Genomic DNA, 19,187 nt, shown 5'->3' with positions numbered 1-19,187 from the left:
AAGTTATAAATGCCAACAACTGTTGGATGGGTTGGTAAGGAGGAGGATTGTTCCGCAAGACCTAAGTTCGAGTCCTACCCAGTATCATTCACTTTGGTGACGATCATATTTGGAGGAGGATCTGTAAAAATAAAAAAGAAGGGACTAATGTTTGTCCCCAAAGAGGACTGACCCTGAGATGGGTTCCCCTAAACTTTTTCTTACCAAAAAAATTTGAAATAAAATTAGCCAAAGAAACTCCACGGCACTTTATTAGCTTTACAATCACATGTCCATGCGATGGAAATGACGTTTTAGACAACGGGAGGACAAACTCCAACACAAAAGTTGCCAAACCAAAAAAAAAAAAAAAATTACAGAAAATGGAACATAAACACTCAGGGTGTGAATGGCAAAGGGAGCGAGCAGCTTGCACATGTTGGTATTAATACAGTGCGTACGGGGGCTAAGCGCCAGACTAACGGACTAGTAATCCTCTGGAGCCAATGGCTGGTGAGTGTGGTGTGGCGTCTCTGTTGGTATGACCATGTACTCGTATATGAGAGCCGCCAACCCACCTCCCAGGAGTGGCCCAACCCAGTAGATCCAGTGGTTCCTCCATCTCCACCCTACCAGTGCAGGTCCAAACGCCCTTGCTGGGTTCATGCATGCCCCATCAAACGGCCCGCCCACAAGGATATTTGCCCCGACAATGAATCCAATGGCCAGTGGTGCGATGGTTCCCAAGCTACCCCTCTTGGGATCAATGGCAGTGGCATATACGGTGTAAACTAACCCAAATGTCAACACAATCTCTAGTATTAGCCCATGCACCTCAGCAACACCAGAGGCCACGTTGAACCCCACTGTCCTCTGAATAGTAATATCAATTAATTGATCAGAGCTAATTGTAATAATTTAGAATGAAAGGGGTTCAGCTTGTAGCAAAGCGAGCTAAGTTTTTAAATACGGAATAATTACCATGCCATTTGTGACAAGCCTTAACAAAAGAGAAGCCACAATAGCTCCAAGAAGCTGAGCAACCCAGTAGTATAGCGCGCGAATAACGGATAGCCTTCCACCTAGAAGAGCACCGAAGGTTACAGCAGGGTTGACATGGCCACCAGATACGTTAATGCTGGCTGAGATGGCTGAAAAGAGAGAGAAGGCGTGTGCAAGAGCTATGGCTATCAGCTCAGATGCTGATGTGCCGCTATCCTTGTAAATCTTCCCTGCCAATTAATTAGTTGCGAAACAGACTATCAAGGTTTAGTAAAGAAAAGATATTGATGATGGCATGTCTCATTTGACATTTCATGTAGATCTGTGCTAGAATATCAACGAAACATGCATGCATGCATGCATAGATATATTAACATATGTAAAGAGGTAATTAACAGAATGAATGATTTACTTAATTAGTTTAATGATCATGACGTCATTATTTGCCAGATTTATTTAGATATCATACCAAGAGCAAGAACAGAGCCTTCCCCGGCAAAGACAAAGATGAAAGTGGCAACGAATTCAGCTAAAGTGGCTCTGATGGAGTCAGGGTGGGTGGCCTCGTCGGCCCTCCCAAAGGCATATCTACGAGGCGGCATGCTGGGGACGATGAAAAAACGCAAGCACTTTCTTTCTTAGTTAGAAATTTATGGAGTGGAGCAAGCAAGCTCAACTGCCGGTCGGAATATATGCTCTTGAATTACTTGGCTACACCTGCACTGCACAGCTTCTTCTTCTTTTTCTTCTTCTTTCACAAATTACTAGATTAACACGAAGGCAGGCAGATCGAGCGAGAGGATATATCCAGATAGATCTCTCTAAAACGAGAGAGAGAGAGAGAGAGAGCGTTTGCGTGTAGAGGAGAGAGAGGAGGAGGAGGGTCACTGCATGTTTGAAATGTGGAGGTCTGTAGTCTTAAATTAGCCAAGAGCGGTTGGACTCATTTAGGACACATGGGCAGACGCATGCAGGAACAGCGACACGTAGGGATCATGTGTAGGCTGCTAAATCAGAGAGATTTCAATGTAACCGTCACATGAAGTAGTATACACGTGTTCTTATATAAATAATGGGTTATATGAGTTAAAAGATTAATAACTTAAAATTTTTAAAATTTTACCACTTGCACGTGTTTCCGTCACAATTAAAAATGTCTTGGAATATGGAATGGCGTCATCCCGAAACGGTCCCCATCGCTTCCCTGCACTGTTTTGAATTTATCCGTTTGAACCTTAGACAATCTTCAAAAGTAATGATGATGAAACTAATTTGTGGACTAATGTATATAATTGAGAATTTGAGAGATTTTAATAATTTATAAATTCATAAATTTTTATGAAGTTTAATTGTTTGTAGAGATTTCATGTAAAATTTTGATTCAATTTCCTTGAAATCTTATGAGAGATGTGAGATTTGTAAACGTTTAAAATATATTACGAAATCTTTCAAATTTTCTCAAATTCCTTAACTTTTTCAAATTCTTTAAAATCAAATTCTAATTAATTACACTTAGAATGTTATAAACTTCTTTAAAATTAGATTTCTAAGAATTTTAATAAATTATCTTAAAATCCTGATTGAACTTAAAATTCTAATTGAACCCTAGATTCATTAAAATAATTAAAATTCCTCAAAATCCCTATTGAAATTGATTATGTTGGAATTAAAATTCCTCAAAATCCCTATTTTTACAACAAACAAAGATAAAATCATATGCCTTTAATTCAAATTTTTAATATACGAGTTCCATTGGACCAATAAGACGAAAATTAAAGTCAATTTTAATTGCAAACTCAATATTTTAATATGTTATTTGACACATTGAATTGGCGACGCAGCAATTAAATAAAATTTTGATATATTATACGAGTTAATTCCTATTATTTTTATTACTAATTAACTAATTACATCATTAGGATTCATACTTTCATAAGTATACAATCCATATTTTAAATAAAAAGAATAAATAAAGCGTAATGTGAGTAAGGCTTTGCCAATTACCGTCAGCTAGCTAGCTCCACTAGACTAGTATAGTTATGCTCATTTATTTATGGGTAAATTACGTTCTATCCCTTTAAGTTTGGGGTCAATTACACTTTCTTACAGCATCTTTAAAACATTTCAATCTCATACATTTACTTATTATTTTATTTCAATTTCATACCACCATTAAAAAATTTGTTAAGTTAATCGTTAAGTGATGACATGGCAAATGTAGGCCCATATTTTTGCTTATGAGGCAATCAATAAATATAAAAAATTGCGCCCATCACTTCATCTTCTTCGTTCTCCCATCGCTCTCCTCTCTTTACCGTGTCTCATTCCGTTCTCTAGTTATTGAAGAACTTGATGGTGTCAGATTTTTTTTTCTTTAAAACCCCACTTGTACACATCCCAATCTAGATTTGTCAATCTCTCCATCCCAGAAGCCAAAAAAATGAAAATTTATAGGGTGAAGTAGAGAGTGATGGGTTTTGGGTTAGTTTGGGAAGATGTTGTAGCGAGGGATTTTGATTTGGATTTGCTGGGTTTTATTTAATTGCAGGGATTTGTAGTGTGTTGATGCGTGGTGAGGGAGGGAGGAAGTTTAGAGACTTTCGTGCAATGTGTGAGATTTGCAGGGAGGAAGAAGGTTACACAAGGAAGAAAAGGTTGAAGTTTTATAGGGCGGCGGAAGAAGCTTCCTAAACCCAGATGGGATTATTGGTTGCAGACAAGCACAGAGGAGATAGGATGTAGTCGAGGAAGAGATGGGGTTATTGGGCTAAGCTTTGCCCATATCCCTTTCAATTTTTTTTAGTTTTTAATTATAATATAAATTGATTTTTTTATTAAATAATCCTTTTTTATTATTTTTTATTCACATAGTACAAAGTTGACAGTCATGTTAGCACAAATGTGGACCCTACATTTGCCACGTCATCACTTAAGAGCAATTCCACCCCTAAAGACTTTGCACCAGCACCCAGCTCATTTATTCACTCAAGTGAATAGTAATAGACCCCAATAAACAGTAATAGGTCAAAGCATCTCCACCCCTAAAAAAACATAGCCTAGTCCATTTTATTAAAATATTATTATTTTTTATTATAAAATAATAAAAATTAATAATTTTATTTTTAATTTCTGAATTTATAAAAAATAAAATAAAATTTTTATTTTCTCCTTCCCATCACCACCATTACTGTCGAACAAAAGTGAGCCCATCATCCAGTACTCAATAATATGCTGCCTCTTGAGCCCGAAGTTCTTTGGCCATGAAGGCCAAGTTCGGGCGGTGATAGAAGTCTAGTTGGTGCTCCGGCAGTTCATAATTCCGACGTTGAAGCGGTGCGGGAGATTGTACATGTAGATCTTGTAAGGCGGGGAGGTGGTGGCGCAAAGGGACCGGACAACCGGCGACGGCGATGAGGGGATGAGTGGGAGGAAGTAGGATCGGATGTCGACGATGCGGATGAAGATTGAGTAGGTGAGGAGGAAGAGGAAGGCGAAGATGAGGGCGAATGTGGCTTTTCCGTACATTTTGTGAGATCTGGTGTTGGGAAACCTGGTGCAGAAAAAAAAAAAAAAAAAAAAAAAAAGGTGGCTGATGTCACGCTGACGTCAGCTGGGCCGGTCCCAAGGTCAGTAAAAAATGGGCTGGTCTGGAGACAGGCACGGGCTAGGTGCCAGGCAAGTTTATGGGCTGGAGTGGATTGACAGAGTCCCAGCCTGGTTTTTTGACTGGGTGCTGAGCTATTCCACCTCCGGGTGGAAATGCTCTAACGGTTAACTTAATAGATTTTTTAATGGATGTATGAAATTGAAAAGAAAATATAACTAAATGTATGAAATTAAAATATTTTAAAGATGTTGTACAATGTTGTAATTGACCCCATACTTGAGGGGTAAAATGTAATTTACCCTTTATTTATAAATTTTTATTGTTAAGTTTTGCCTAAAACGACTTACTACTAATCGCATTGATATTATTTAAAATATTATTACTTGTATAATTTGATTGGAATGACATTTAAAACAAAATCTGGAATCTGTTCAGGACCAAAATAAACACAACCGTATGAATTGACGTGTGGCAGACATGATATGTATGTAGCATATTGTCTCGGTTTACTACTGTGGTGAACAATTCAAGATCTTCCACAGCCACTGCGTCACCAAGTAAACTCGATATGTTTTCACCAGGGTAAGTTCAAGTCCAAAAGACACTTCACCCGATGCATATCATGTCTATTTTCTCTCAGTTTTAGGTAGCCTAGTCATACATTTGCATTCAAATGTGGGGTATTATTGGAGTTTGAATGAAAGTTCAACTCCAATGCGAGGTATTGTTGAAAATTTTGAGAGAAATTTCATTGTCCCACATTAGTCACTACCAAAAGGTTCCCTCACTTTATAAGGCATTGTCCCTTATATATAGTGATTGGAGTAATGGACTATGGAGAATGAAATTGAGCTCAATCTTGAAGTTGGACTTTGGGGTGTACTAATTAATTGATAATTAATTATCAAGATATGGGCCTTAAGCCTTAGGGCTCTTGGGCTCTAATAATTAAATTCTTTAATTAATTTTGAATTTATTTATTTCTTTATTTATTTAATCAACAAACTCATCTTTTCAGATGAATTCTGAAGTGATGAAAGAACGCCAAAGAGGCATAAACCTATTGCAAACAGGCATAAACCTATTATATATACATCCATCTGCATAGCATTTAGATCGTTGAATCCTGGTGAGGCAGATGTCCATAGAACTATAAGCACTGTGTATGGACGAAATTATTGTTTCAAGGACATTGCGGTACGCAAGCCTTGATCTTCAGTTCTGTCTATTTAAAATATTAATTCGTTGTGTTCATATTCTGTTAATTTATTTATTCGCATTTATTATTTATTAGCATATATATAATTATCATTGATTGTTGATATATATCCAACAAACTTGAAACAAAAAAATATGGATCAATAATCAGTGAATGTGAATGGCACTGTGTCGAAATACTCTGAGAAGCCTAAGAAATTCAAATGGCTGATTTTCAAAAGATGGCAACAGAAGATGTTGTTTTTCATAACAACCATGAATCTCACTTATGTTGTCAAGGAAGAAGCTCTAAACCCTTGGCCTAAAACCGGGTCGACCCGACCCGATAACCCTCAAACCCAAATCTAAACCTAAGTTGAAACCGGCCCAACCTTGCAGCCCAAATCGAATTACCCAGCCCAATTGCCCAAACCTAGAACCCCAGCCCCAAACCCGGAACCCAGTCTGCGCGTGGAGCACACACGCCTCTACCGGAGGTATTGTGCTCCGCCGTCGTCCACGAAAGCGCCGGCGACTTTTCCGTCCAACTTTCCAATGACTCAAATCGGCGCATGAAGGTACCCAAGGTCCTCGTTTATGTTTTTCGACGTCCTGAATCCGTTTATAACGTCCGTTTTTTGAAATTCAATCGTTATGATAGAGTTTTATTAATTGGACCCTTTATGTGCTTAGGTGCGTTTGTTAGTGGCATTTCCGTCCTTCCTAGTTCGCACGGCTCTTAGACAACGGAATATTTGTGAGTGGACCCCTTCCAAAATGCATATTTTACTATTAGAAATGCATACATGAAAAACATGATTTGATGGCTACATTTTATGAAACATTTTAGAGTAAATTGGAGTTACACTTTATGATATATCATGCTTTATCGAATTTACGTTCTTTGTAGTATATATGATTTATGATTATATACTATGAACATGATTTATGATATGATGTTTGAGCTATTGAGCTTCATTGAGATATATACATATACTTTAGAAAGATTATGTTCAATGATTTTTGTGCTTATCTAGTGGTCACTATATGCCCACGGGCAAATGATATATATATATATATATGGCTTCGGTTGGGTGCTATAGGAGCCTACGAGCGATTGATATTTATATATGGCTTCAGTCGGGTGTTGTAGGATCCTACGGGTGAATGAAGGCCTTCAATTGATACTGATACAACTGTTTAACACATTATATGATATATGTTTTATGAAGGTTTGATGGCATGCTAGGGTTTTCAGAAAACCTATTACATATTATACTATTGAGTTTTCATAAACTTTGGGGGTTAGTACGTTGATGAATAACTGTTTTCGTATTACTTATATATCAACTTGGTCCACTCATGTTTTGTTTTGCGCCCCCTCATGACGTAGAAACGAGGCATACGATCCGAGCTACGAGGCATTCCTATACCAGTGACTTTGTGTCCTTCTCTCCGCTTGGACATTCTTGTAATAACACTTTCTGTTACACCTTCCACTTGTATTCTGAAGTAGTAGTATGCTCTTAACATGTCATGCATTATCACTATTATTTTGTTGGCAATTGAACTTATTATATTATTTTGGTAAGGTTTGTATATGAATATTACATTGTGTAGTTCGCGCGAAATTTATATGCATGTTTCAAATATTCTTGGCATATGCATTCATTAAATGGCTTGCGTCACCCTCGAGTGTCTACCAGCACATGGCCATCCCGCTGTCCCACGAACTTTGGGATCGAGGCGTGTCAAATGGACTCGTGAAACTCAATGTAATTGTCATTGATGATGCTAATAAAATAAATCTTTTTACTTATATTGTTGAGTCTTCTAATATTTGGCATGCTAGATTAGGCCATGTTAATTTTCGTTACATGCAAAGAATGGTTAAATTAGAATTATTACCTAAATTCGAGATTGATTTGAATCATAAGTGTGAGACATGTACTGAGTCCAAATTTGCTAGCCAAACTAGAAAGTCAATTCCGGAAAGATCAAATGAATTACTTGGATTAATTCATAGTGATCTTTGTGACTTTAAATCCACACCAACTTGTGGAGGAAAGAATTATTATGTCACTTTTATTGATGATTGCAGTAAGTATTGCTATGTTTATTTGATTCATAGCAAGGACGAAACTTTGAATATGTTTAAGACATATAAAGCTGAAGTTGAAAATCAACTTGAGAAAAAAAAAATCAAAGCACTTAGATCTAATAGAGGAGGAAAGTATGAGTCTACTACCTTCTCATATTTTTGTGCATAATATGAAGTTATACATCAAACAACGACTTCATACACAACACAACAAAATGGTGTTACCGAAAGAAAAAATAGAACATTCAAGGATATGATTTATTTCATGTTAAATAGTTCTGGGCTTCCACACAATTTGTGGGGTGAAGTTTTACTTACTACAAATACCATATTGAATAAGGTTCCTCAAAAGAAGATTGATGAGTCACCTTATGAACTATGGAAATGACATAAACCCACTTATAAAACCCTCAAAGTGTGGGGTTGCCTAGCAAAGGTGCAAGTTCTGTTACCAAAAATAACAAAACTAGCCTAAAACTATTGATTGTGTATTCATTGGATATGTAAACAATAGTGCTATTTATAGGTTCCTTGTTGTAAAATCTTTGATTTCTGACATTCATGTTAACATTATATTAGAATCGACAAATGCAGAATTCTTTAATGATATATTTCCTTACAAAGAAAAGGAATCTGGTTCTAATACAAAGAGAGTTCATGATCATAGTCATGATGAAGCCTCTTCTTATGGTGTCCAAGAAAATGATGTAGAACCAAGAAGAGAAAAAAGAATCAAAGTTTCTAAAAACTTTGGACTATATTTCATTACTTACTTGTCCGATAATGAACCTAGAACTTTTAAAGAAACAATGTATTTTTCCGAGGCTCCTTTATGGAATGAAGCAATTAAAAGTGAAATGGAATCCGTTATGGAAGATAACACATGGGAATTGGTTGATTTACCTCCCAGTAGTAAAGCAATTGGTCATAAATGGATTTTCAAGAAGAAACTTAAGGCGGATGGAACCATTGACAAGTTCAAGGCACCTTTAGTAGCCAAAGGTTATCGCCAAAAGGAAGGGTTGGATTATTTCGACACTTATTCTCCAGTTTCTCACATAACGTCAATTATGACAATGTTAATAGCAATTGCAGCTGTATACAACTTTGATATACATCAAATGAATGTAAAAACATCATTTTTATATGGAGAACTGGATGAAGAAATATACATGGAACAACCTGAAGGGTTCGTGCTTAAAGGACAAGAAAGCAAAGTGTGCAAATTAGTTAAGTCATTATATGAACTTAAAACAAGCACCAAAACAATGGCACAAGAAATTTGATCATACTTTGTTGACACATGGGTTCAAAATAAACAAATCTGATAAATGTGTCTACATCAAGAGTAATGATAAAACTTGGTTATTGTTTGCTTGTATGTGGATGATATGCTCATAATAGGAACTGATAAAATGTAATAAACAAAACAAAGAAAATGTTGAATTCCAATTTTGAGATGAAAGACTTAGGTCAAGCCGATGTCATTAACAGAAATTTTGAAGGATATGTCCTTAGACAGTCCCATTATGAAGAAAAAATATTACGAAGGTTTGGTCAATTTGATTGCAAACTTGTTGCAACTCCTTTTGATGCTAGATACAAGTTGGAGAAAAATAAAGTCGATGCCATATCTCAACTTGGATATTCTCAAGTAATTGAAAGTCTGATGTACTTGATGAATTCGACTAGGCTTGACTTAGCTTATGCAGTAAGTAGGCTTAGTAGATATGCAAGTAATCTGGCGCAAGAGCATTGGGATGCTTTAGTAAAAGTGTTAAGGTATTTGAAAAATACACTTGACTACAGATAACACTACACAACGTATCCACCTATTGTAAAAGGCTTCAGTGATGCTAATTGGATTTCTGACACTATAGAATCCAAGTCAACAAGTGGATATGTTTTTACTTTAGGAGGTGCAACAATATCTTGGAAATCCTCTAAACATAAATGTATAGCTCGTTCCATCATGGGGTCGAGTTTATAGCTTTAGACTTGGCTGGAGAAGAAGTCGAGTGGCTCAAACATTTTCTGGAGGATGTTCCAGTGTGACCAAAGCCTATAATTGCTATATGTATACATTGTGACAGTTTGGTCATGCAATCAAGGGTCAAAAGTCATGTATACAATGGAAAGTCACGACATATCAAGCGTCGGCATAATACTCTTAAGAAGTTGCTCTCCAATGGAATAATATCCATATATTATGTAAAGTCAAAGGAAAATGTAGCTGATCATTTGACAAAATGCCTACCAAGAGAGCAAATATTATTTACATCGAGGGGAATGGGTCTCAAGCCAATTCAATGAATCGGACTAGGTGGAAACCTAACCTAGCTGATTGGAGATCCCATGATCTAGGTTCAATAGGCAAACTGGTTGAGTTTGATTCAAAAGTTGAACACACAACTTACCCATTCTTATGACAAAATGTGTGTTGTCTGTTGAAGTTCGAGGGGTTATGTTTTATACATTTAATGACATTAATATTTTGTTATCAAGAGGAATATGGCAGACTATTTTTAATTAATGTCACTTATATAGGATTAAATAGGGCCACATTTATGAGAATTGAAATGGCTAAATTCTCTAAAGCTTCTACAAAATCTAAGATTTGTTTAGGGCCAAAATGAACACAACCTTATAAATTGACGTGTGGCAGACATTACATGTGTGTAGCATATTGTCTCGATTTACTACTGCGGTGAATAGTTTAAGATCTTCCACATCCACTGCGTCACCAAGTAAACCCGATATGTTTTCATTAGGATAAGTTCAAGTCCAAAAGACACTTCACCCGATGCATATCATGTCTATTCTTTCTCAGTTTTAGGCAGCCTAGTCATACATTTGTCTTCAAATGTGGGGTATTGTTGGAAATTATGAGTAGAAATTTAATTGTCCCACATTAGTCACTACCAAAATGTTCCCTCACTTTATAAGGCTTTGTCCCTTATAGATAGTGATTGGAGTGATGGACCATGGATAATCAAATTGGGCTCAACCTAGGGGTTGGGTTTTGGGGTGTACTAATTAATATATAATTAATTATCAAAAGATGGGTCTTGAGCCTTATGGCTCTTGGGCTCTAATAATTAAATTATTTAATTAATTATTTTAATTAATTTTGAATTTAATTAATTATTATTATTTTATCAATAGACTCATCTTTTTAGATGAAGTTTGAAGTGATGAAAGAACGCCAGAGAGCAAAGCACCCATCTGAGAAGATGTCTCCTAACAGACACATCTCATTCTCATACATGTTACAAACATGCATAAACCTATTATATATACATTCATTTGCATGGCATTTAGAACACAGAAATATCAAATTCTTCTGCAATCCAAAACCTTCTTACTGAGAAAACAAAGAAATTCACCATAAGTCAGTTTTTCGGTGCTGGAATCCTAACTTAGATCGTTGAATCCTGGTGAGGCAAACATTTATAGAACTACAAGTACTGAGTATAGACGAAATTTCTATTTTAAGGACATTGCGGTACGCAAGCCTCGATCTTCAGTTCTGTCTGTTTAAAATATTAATTCGTTGTATTCACATTCTGTTAATTTATTTATTCACATTTATTATTTATTAGCATATATAAAATTATCATTGATTGTTGACATATATTCAATACGTAACAAAGAGAGGAAGGGGACGAAAATAGGGAAAAAGAATCAAATAAAGAACTAGAGCCATAGATAAATGACTTTATATTTACTATTATATTATATCAAATTGTATTAAAAAATAAGCATAAAATATTTGATTTGTGACATGGCATTTTAGTAATTACAATGTTATATTCAGATTCTATTGAATTAATAAACAGTTTTATGGATTCAGTACCATTTTTATTCCGATTTCAAAACATTTTAGTAAATAGCCTTTATGGAAATCTGGATTTGGATTCTCCTCAATTCAATTCTTCGTCAATTCAATTCCTCCTCAATCCAATTCCTCAAATTTTGATTACGGTTACATAAATGAGCCATTAGTTTGTTCTTTTTAACTTTGTTTTTGTCACACTTTTTAACTTTATTTTACCATTGTTATGTTGATGTCAAGTGAGAGGACATTATTGCTAACCCATTGTGAGATTATGCCCACCCCTCCCTTAAGCGTAGATAATATTATGTATTAAAAAAAAAAGGACATGTGTCAATACATTAGAGAGGCAGGGCACAATGTTTTTGTTACAGAAATTTGAACTTGGCTAGAGTGTACATTTAGTGTTTGAAATATCCCGGATATGTTCAATATTTTCACGGAAATATCCAAAAATTCAGGGAACGATATTCACCCCATATCCGTGATATTTTCGGAAATCAATCAATTTCCTCGATATTTCTGATATTGTTAGGAAATATCCAGGGTTTACAAACAATTTGTAAAAGTTTGCAAGAAATATCCATGAGCCTATGCATTCTTTATTTTTTAATTTCTTTCTTTATGGTATTAGTTTACTTCAATAAAACTTGTGCCGCTTTCGTGACGAAAATTTCAATTAAGTTATGTATTATTTATTTTTTCTAGTAAAATGCTTTATTTTATTACTTGTCATTAAAAGGAAGTTTTTTTTCCTCACATATTACATACTTATTGTTTACACATTATCAAATCATTAATTCTTGATTTATACGAGTGTTGTGGCTTCGTATGACATTCTATGTTTGTGAGCAAATTCCCATAATTTCCATCAAAGGTAATCGACATTGATATTGATATTCAATATATCTATTTAATATTTTCATACATTTATCTATCGATATTTCTCCCAATACTGATACTTTAAAATAGGTACATTGCAGCAGTAAACGAGGTGATAATCAAACCTATCTCCGACGCATTAAAAAAAATAAAGCGCAAACCCTATCAGGAACGCATTACGTGGCAAGAGAGGTGGGTTGGTGACCGTCGGATGTTGAGAATGGTCGAGGGAGGGCTTTTATGCGAGAGAGAAAACCAAGCCATAGCGCCGTCTGAGTTGCAGGCTTGGATTCATAATCTTTATATCTTCTCATCCCGAACGCAAAAACCCTAGTGAGGCCAAAGCTCCCATATCCCCCCTACGCCAAGGTGAAGACTTTCTCATTCGCGCTCTCTCTTCTCGTCGGTCCTTTATTTTATTTAGGGAATCTGTTTCTGTTTTGTTTATTGGAATTGCTCATTTGTTGCCTGTCCTTATTTGCTGGTTAAATAAATGATTGAGGATGGATTAATGAGCAGAGCACCCACTGTGTTTGTGTTTGTTTTTGTTTGTAATTTTTTGCTGTTGTGTCCGTGAAGCTTGTTCGTTGGTGGTAAAGCTAAATCAGTCATTTCTGGTGCAAATATTGTATTTTTAGATTTCTAGTTTTGATCGTGTGGGCAGCCAAAGAGTACGTTAGAAATGTTTACTAGGTGGGATTCCAAATGAATATGCTACATCTGCGCACTTATTGTTCGCATCTGTCCGTGTCACTGTACAAGTAGAAGCGTTTTACAGTATTATAACTCTTGTATTTCTTTGGATGAAACGGTGTGATAGCCCAATTATGAATGCTGAACAGGGCTTTACTTCCACACGGTCATCAATATTACTTTCTCAGAATTGCTAGTATTACATGTATTCACGGTTGTATAGGTATAAATATATGTTTTCTTGCTTCATTGTCATGTGTTACCATGTGGCTTTAGTTTTCTCAGTTTTAGGATGCTGTGCCTTGAGTTTCGTGTGGAGCATTATGTTGGGTGTGATAAAAAACAGTATGGTTTTGCTCTTCTTACCATCTTTAAATCACTTGTTATTCCCATTTCATCATTTAATGAAGACAAACTGAAATTTGAAGGTTTTTTTTTTTTTTTTTTTAATGTTTATAGGATTTGGGAGATGTTTTGAACTCAATTATTCAGTGTGTGAAGTTTATTGCACATTGGCACCTCATAGAGCGTTTTTGTTGAAGTTTGTATAATTCGAGCTCATTTTTCTTAATACAGTATGAGATTGAAGAAACAAGATATATAAAGTGTATCATTATTTTTATATAAATAATCCCAAAGATCAACCCCAGTCAGCTTGACACCTCCAACCCCATTCAACCTGACACCAACCCCATTCAATCTTTACCAAGACATAATCTTTCTTTCTTTCAATAACAAAAGCCCTGATTAATCCCTGTTCAAGACAAATCCAGTCACCACGCCACACCAATTGACCAGTCACCACACCATAACATTTGAGTTGACTGTGTCGTCATTAATAAAAGCCCTAATCGCTTTACTAACAATTGAGTTGACTGTGTTGTCATTAATAAAAGCCCTAATCGCTTTACAAGACAAAAACTAATTTATTCCTGATTTCGTGTTCTTACTTTCCGAAAACTAAAAGCATAAGTTTGTCCTTGCTAGAAACCTACAATTCTCAAACTCACCATGAATATCAGTAAAGAATGAACCCGTAAAAAGACCCCGAAGCACTGTTAAGTGATAACAATGTTCCCGGATTTCATTTCCCTCGAAAGGAAGAAAAATTGATACCAATTATTACAGACGAAACCCGTAGTAGTAGTAGTACATGTTGAAGCTGAAGTCACAAAGGCTAAAAGACTGCCAAAACTTTAATCCGAAAGAAGATATATCTTTCAAGAGCTTTCAATTTCTTAGAGGTGGGAGCTGATGAATAGCAAAGTGTAAAACTGTCTAATATTTCTGATGTCTGTCAGAAGAGGGAAGCTTAAATACCTGGGGATGGGTAGGTTCACACTTTGGGCTATTGGGCTTGGAAGGCTGAGATGGGCTATTGGGCTCTTATCTTTCGAGGAAAGCGAAATCCATGAACGGGAAGGTTTAACACTTAATAGTGCTTCCGGGTGTTTTTATGGGTTCATTCTTTACTGATGAGAATGGTGAATTTGAGAATTGTGGGTTTTTAGGACAGCAAGCTTATGCTTTTAGTTTTCGGGAAGCACAAACTTGAAATCAAGGAAAGATTGGTTTTGTCTTGTAAAAGAAAGATTTTTTTTTTCTTACAACGACACGTACAACTCAATTGGTACGGCGATTGGTTTTGTCTTGTATAGGGAGTGTCAGGCTTCATGTGATTGATCTTTGGGATTATTTATAAAAATAATAATACCCTTTATCTACCTTTACCCTTGCAAAGTTACGATGAATGTCTCCACGCTCCACCTCTTAAAAATTTCTTGGTGTTTTCATGTACTTTGTTCCCTTTAGACAGGTGTTATTGATTCTGAAATCTCTCTCCCTCTTGCAGTTAAACTTGTTCATTACAAGTCTTGCACAGAAAACTCAGGATTGAAATATGTCCAGTGGCCCTGGTCTTGAGTCACTCGTTGATCGTATGAAATTCTTCGCTCTCCATTATTTTATTTTTTTCAAATATCAACGCTTTTCACTCGTATGCATGAATATAGTTAATCCTTCTATCCTATAGGCAAACTTTGTGCACCATATGCTATGAGCAGATCAACTCTCTCTAACTGTTAACAACATTTCTACGTGCAGAAACAATTTCAGTTATCACAAATGATGGACGGAATATTGTGGTATGTTACACACTAACACTACAATGCAGCGTTTGCGTCTTATCAGCATTCAAATGTACCTTTTACTTCTTATTAACAGAATCAGTTTGTGAACAATTTTTTTGTTTTTATTTTAGGGAGTCTTGAAAGGTTTTGACCAGTCTACTAATATTATTCTTGATGAATCTCATGAACGTGTTTTTTCTACAAAGGTTTGCATCTTCACTGTTACAAGCTTCCACTTTATACCTGCATCTTTGTTTACTCTTTCTAGTAATTGGACAAAAGGAAAGGGAAGTGGGAATCTACTTTATGCCAGGCGGAATTTTTCTGATTTTTCCCAATTTTGAACATTTCTTATTTTCCTCAAGACGTTCAGGATCTTAAGCGTTGAATAATTATTATGTGTTTCATCTCTACTGCTAGATATTGTTGTCATTGGGGTTTTGCATATGGTTTTCAAATTCAGCATATACAAAACATTTATTCATTTTATTGTCCCACTGGCATTTTGTTAACTTGTATTTCTTATTGGTGGCACCACTTTTTCGTATTTAGCTTTCTTTCTCAGTCAATTTTTTCGGGTTTGCTATGGAATCATCTACTTGACCCAAAAAAAAAAATTCTTGTATTTCTGACCGACAGGAGGGTGTTCAGCAACTCGTGTTGGGGTTGTATATAATCAGAGGTGACAACATGTAAGTGTCAAAAACTTTATTCTATTTACAATAGTTTCCAGTGGGTGGAGGGAAGTAATTTGGAATGAGTTTCTACAAATATATGCATGTACAGTGCACTGCCTTTCTAAGTTCTCAGTATCTTCCAATTGTTGCAGAAGCATTGTTGGGGAATTAGATGCAGATCTTGATTCTACTGTTGAGTGGTCGAAGATGAGAGCTTATCCCCTCAAGCCTGTCATCCACTGATTCAGCATGAAAGTCGGAGCGTTTGTGGACTCGATGAATTGTGACCTACCAAATAAATGTTGTGGGATATAGGAATACAATGACGAAATTTGGGTTTGCTATATTCATGCATAATAGGTTTCAAAAGTGTTTCCCAATCATATCAGTTTCTGAAACACCGATGTATTCAAGCAGAATTATCAGCAAAAATCTCAATATGCGTTGGTAGCCAATGTATATATAAAACTAATTTATCCTTCATTTTTCAGGGCAACAGTAATTTTATTTTCTTATCAAGGGGCGTAACAAAGTGCTTATAGTTTGTGCAAACTCGGATTATGTTGATGAAAAATTGTAGTCAAATATAACAAGAATGCCGAACTCGATAGGCCACCAGGAAACTCTTTCCAGTTTGATTGTTTTGGTTATATCGACATTGAGCCGAGTCGACAAGGGAGCGAGCAGGGGAGATGAGACCTTTTTGTTCTTTTTATTTTTATTTTTTGTTTTTTTGTTTTTTTGTTTTTTTTTAATGAGAGTCGACAAGGGGACGAGTCGGGGAGAAAAGACCTACTTGAGAATGAGAGGGTGTGGATATCGTTTTGTAGAGGTGGTTGGAACTTGGAAGATAAGAGGAGCTGGTAGTCGTAAAAATCGTGCAAGTTGAGTCGGACGCGGTCGAGTTGGATAGCGAGGACTTGACTCACTTTGAGGTCATGATAATTTTTTTTTATTTTTTTTTTAGGTGGCATTTAAATTAGATGTGTGCGTAGAAAGATGATAATATTGTAATTTTTTGTTTAATTATTCAAAAGGGATAATTTGGTATAGTTTGGATAAAAAAATGTGTTTAATTATTTAACTTAACTAAAAGTTGATTGTGAAAATAAAGGCAACCTAAAATGAAAAGAGATCATCTCCGGATCTCTTCCTCCAAAGCACACAGATCAAGTGATCTGCGTCTTTGAAATTTAATCCAACGGTAAAAAATTATTATAACTTTTAAAAGTTTTTACTAACTTCTTTATTTTTAACCGTTGGATCAAATTTCAATGGCCCGTATCATTTAATCCGTGGATTTTAAAGGAAAAAATCTGGAGATGATCTCTTTCCACCTAAAATAAGAATAATGTGGTAATGACACCAATTAGACATGTAAATTGGGCTGACTCGAGCCTGAGGAGTATTGGACCTAGCCCTACCGGGCCTCAAGTTTTTCGGCTCTAAGGGTAAAAAGGGCCAGGCTGGGCCGACCCAATTTTTGCCTCCAACCGCTTTTTATTTTATTAATAGAGGCACTTTGCTAATGTGGAGAATTGAACATATGATTTTTTTATTTAATTATTCTTAATAACGTACCAGCTAAATGACTAAATTTTTCAAAAGAATCAATTAAATTATACAAGTACAGATAAATCAGTACACACCAAATTAATAAGTTTTAATTACATCCGTGTAGTCACTCAATACCGTAGTACTAGTGATATTCCTCTTCACTTAGAGGTGAGAGATTTTAAGTTTGAATCTCGTAGATGGAAAACTCAATACCAAATTAAACTGATTATTATGTGCGTTAACCAAACTTCTTCTTTTTTAAGTATAAAAATATGGATGTTCTAAAAACAAAATTACATCATAGCCAGGTCATAGGCATACTATGTAAGGCTCAGGCCCTACGCATTTGAAAACGGGCGGAATAAAGTCCACGCCTTCGATCAGGTTAGCCCGACCCAAGTTTGGCTTTGGTCTTGGCCCTTTTTACAGGCCTAACACCACCAACCAACCATAAATAATTAGTTTCTTATTCTTCAAAAGTAATGCTAAGGATGCAACATAATATAAACTAGCTTTTCTATATGTGCTCATGTGCGTGCGAAATACCGTGTATAAAATTTTATTTTCTTTTCCACATTTGTACTCAATATAGGTAATAGGGCATCTATAAAACTGATTCATTCAATCTTATGGTATGTAGAATCTTAATTTGTTCAATCTTAATAAAGTGTATATTTCTAAACTACATATTAATAAATCCCTATTTGTCAACTAAATTCCAGAAAACTACCACTCTAACCCTCTCACCAGAACTGAACAAAAATAAAAAACTTGGACAATTTAGTAATTACACCTAAAACAATTTAGTAATTACGCCAAAAATAAATAAATAAACCCCACTTCTCCTCCTCTTCCTCTCTCAACATTCCCACTTTCTAATACCTTTTCTCTTCCCTTTTTTTATTTATCTTTTTCTTTTTTAAGTTATCATCCATGCTCATTAGTGATAAGTCGTAAAATAAAAAATAAATTTAGTTGCACACGTAAAGCTTGTGTGCCGATGGCTAGTTTAAATAAAGGAAAATTAACGAAAAATTAAAAAAAAAAACTTTATTTTTAATGAAAAATGACAAATAAATGTGTAATGAATAGTATTAAGAAAATATAAAAATATGATTTTTTGTTAAAAGTGTACAGTATCAAGAGCGTTTCATTAAAACTTCCTTTAAATAATTCATTAGAAACAAATTTATACAACATATGGATTAAAAAGTAAAACTACCGAAGGCCAAAGAAATCTTGACTTTCTTTTTTTGGTTTTTCTCTCATTTGGGTTCGTACGTGTACACTTTTTGTGTCATGTTGCGTTTGATAATTGGCACAATGTTGTTTTGAACTTAAAAAAAATACATAAAAACAATTTACACAAATTTTACCCAATTTTTTTTTATAAAATGCATAAAAACAGTAAAATTAAAAGTGCCCAATAATCAGAGAGCTTACGCCAGTCTTGCCGGGAATCGTGTAAGTCACACCATCAAATTAATGGTCCCATCTGGTAAGGTCTCTGGATTCACAACAAAACTCT

General features: G+C 35.4%; 2 protein-coding genes across 3 annotated transcripts; one reads left to right on the top strand and one right to left on the bottom strand.

Annotated features, from left to right (window-relative positions):
* Positions 1-376: 376 nt before the first annotated feature.
* On the bottom strand, positions 377-1,721 carry LOC137709713 (probable aquaporin TIP3-2). Its single transcript, XM_068448693.1, has 3 exons — positions 1,451-1,721; positions 961-1,211; positions 377-852 (listed from the first exon to the last, which is right to left on the bottom strand). Exons 1-3 carry the CDS (start codon positions 1,581-1,583, stop codon positions 466-468), a joined length of 771 nt encoding a protein of 256 aa, XP_068304794.1. The 5' UTR covers positions 1,584-1,721; the 3' UTR covers positions 377-465.
* An 11,094-nt stretch (positions 1,722-12,815) lies between these two features.
* Positions 12,816-16,585, top strand: LOC137710784 (sm-like protein LSM8). Of its 2 annotated transcripts, XM_068449910.1 has the most exons (7): positions 12,841-12,972; positions 13,573-13,641; positions 15,149-15,233; positions 15,400-15,440; positions 15,557-15,631; positions 16,065-16,117; positions 16,255-16,585. In XM_068449910.1, the coding sequence occupies exons 3-7, from the start codon at positions 15,197-15,199 to the stop codon at positions 16,343-16,345; spliced, it is 297 nt and encodes a 98-aa protein (XP_068306011.1). In that variant the 5' UTR covers positions 12,841-12,972; positions 13,573-13,641; positions 15,149-15,196; the 3' UTR covers positions 16,346-16,585. The 2 variants fall into 2 exon arrangements, with proteins under 2 accessions (XP_068306010.1, XP_068306011.1); XM_068449909.1 differs by lacking the exon at positions 13,573-13,641 and having other exon boundaries at positions 12,816-12,972.
* The last annotated feature ends 2,602 nt before the right edge of the window (positions 16,586-19,187 follow it).

Source organism: Pyrus communis, chromosome 12 (genome assembly GCF_963583255.1).
Source record: "Pyrus communis chromosome 12, drPyrComm1.1, whole genome shotgun sequence".
Classification (NCBI taxonomy): domain Eukaryota; kingdom Viridiplantae; phylum Streptophyta; class Magnoliopsida; order Rosales; family Rosaceae; genus Pyrus; species Pyrus communis.
Note: the sequence above shows the minus strand (reverse complement) of the source record. Positions and strands in the feature narration are given on the sequence as shown.

What these genes read in the sequence shown, in the direction of transcription:
- LOC137710784 (XM_068449909.1), top strand. Translation starts at nt 15,197, where the DNA reads ATGTCCAGTGGCCCTGGTCTTGAGTCACTCGTTGATC. An exon ending in ATGATGGACGGAATATTGTG is followed by an intron (nt 15,441 to 15,556) that starts GTATGTTACACA and finishes TTTTTATTTTAG; the next exon opens with GGAGTCTTGAAAGGTTTTGA. An exon ending in AACGTGTTTTTTCTACAAAG is followed by an intron (nt 15,632 to 16,064) that starts GTTTGCATCTTC and finishes TCTGACCGACAG; the next exon opens with GAGGGTGTTCAGCAACTCGT.
- LOC137709713 (XM_068448693.1), bottom strand. Translation starts at nt 1,583, where the DNA reads ATGCCGCCTCGTAGATATGCCTTTGGGAGGGCCGACGAGGCCACCCAC. An exon ending in AGGCTCTGTTCTTGCTCTTG is followed by an intron (nt 1,212 to 1,450) that starts GTATGATATCTA and finishes ATTAATTGGCAG; the next exon opens with GGAAGATTTACAAGGATAGC. An exon ending in GGCTTGTCACAAATGGCATG is followed by an intron (nt 853 to 960) that starts GTAATTATTCCG and finishes ATTACTATTCAG; the next exon opens with AGGACAGTGGGGTTCAACGT.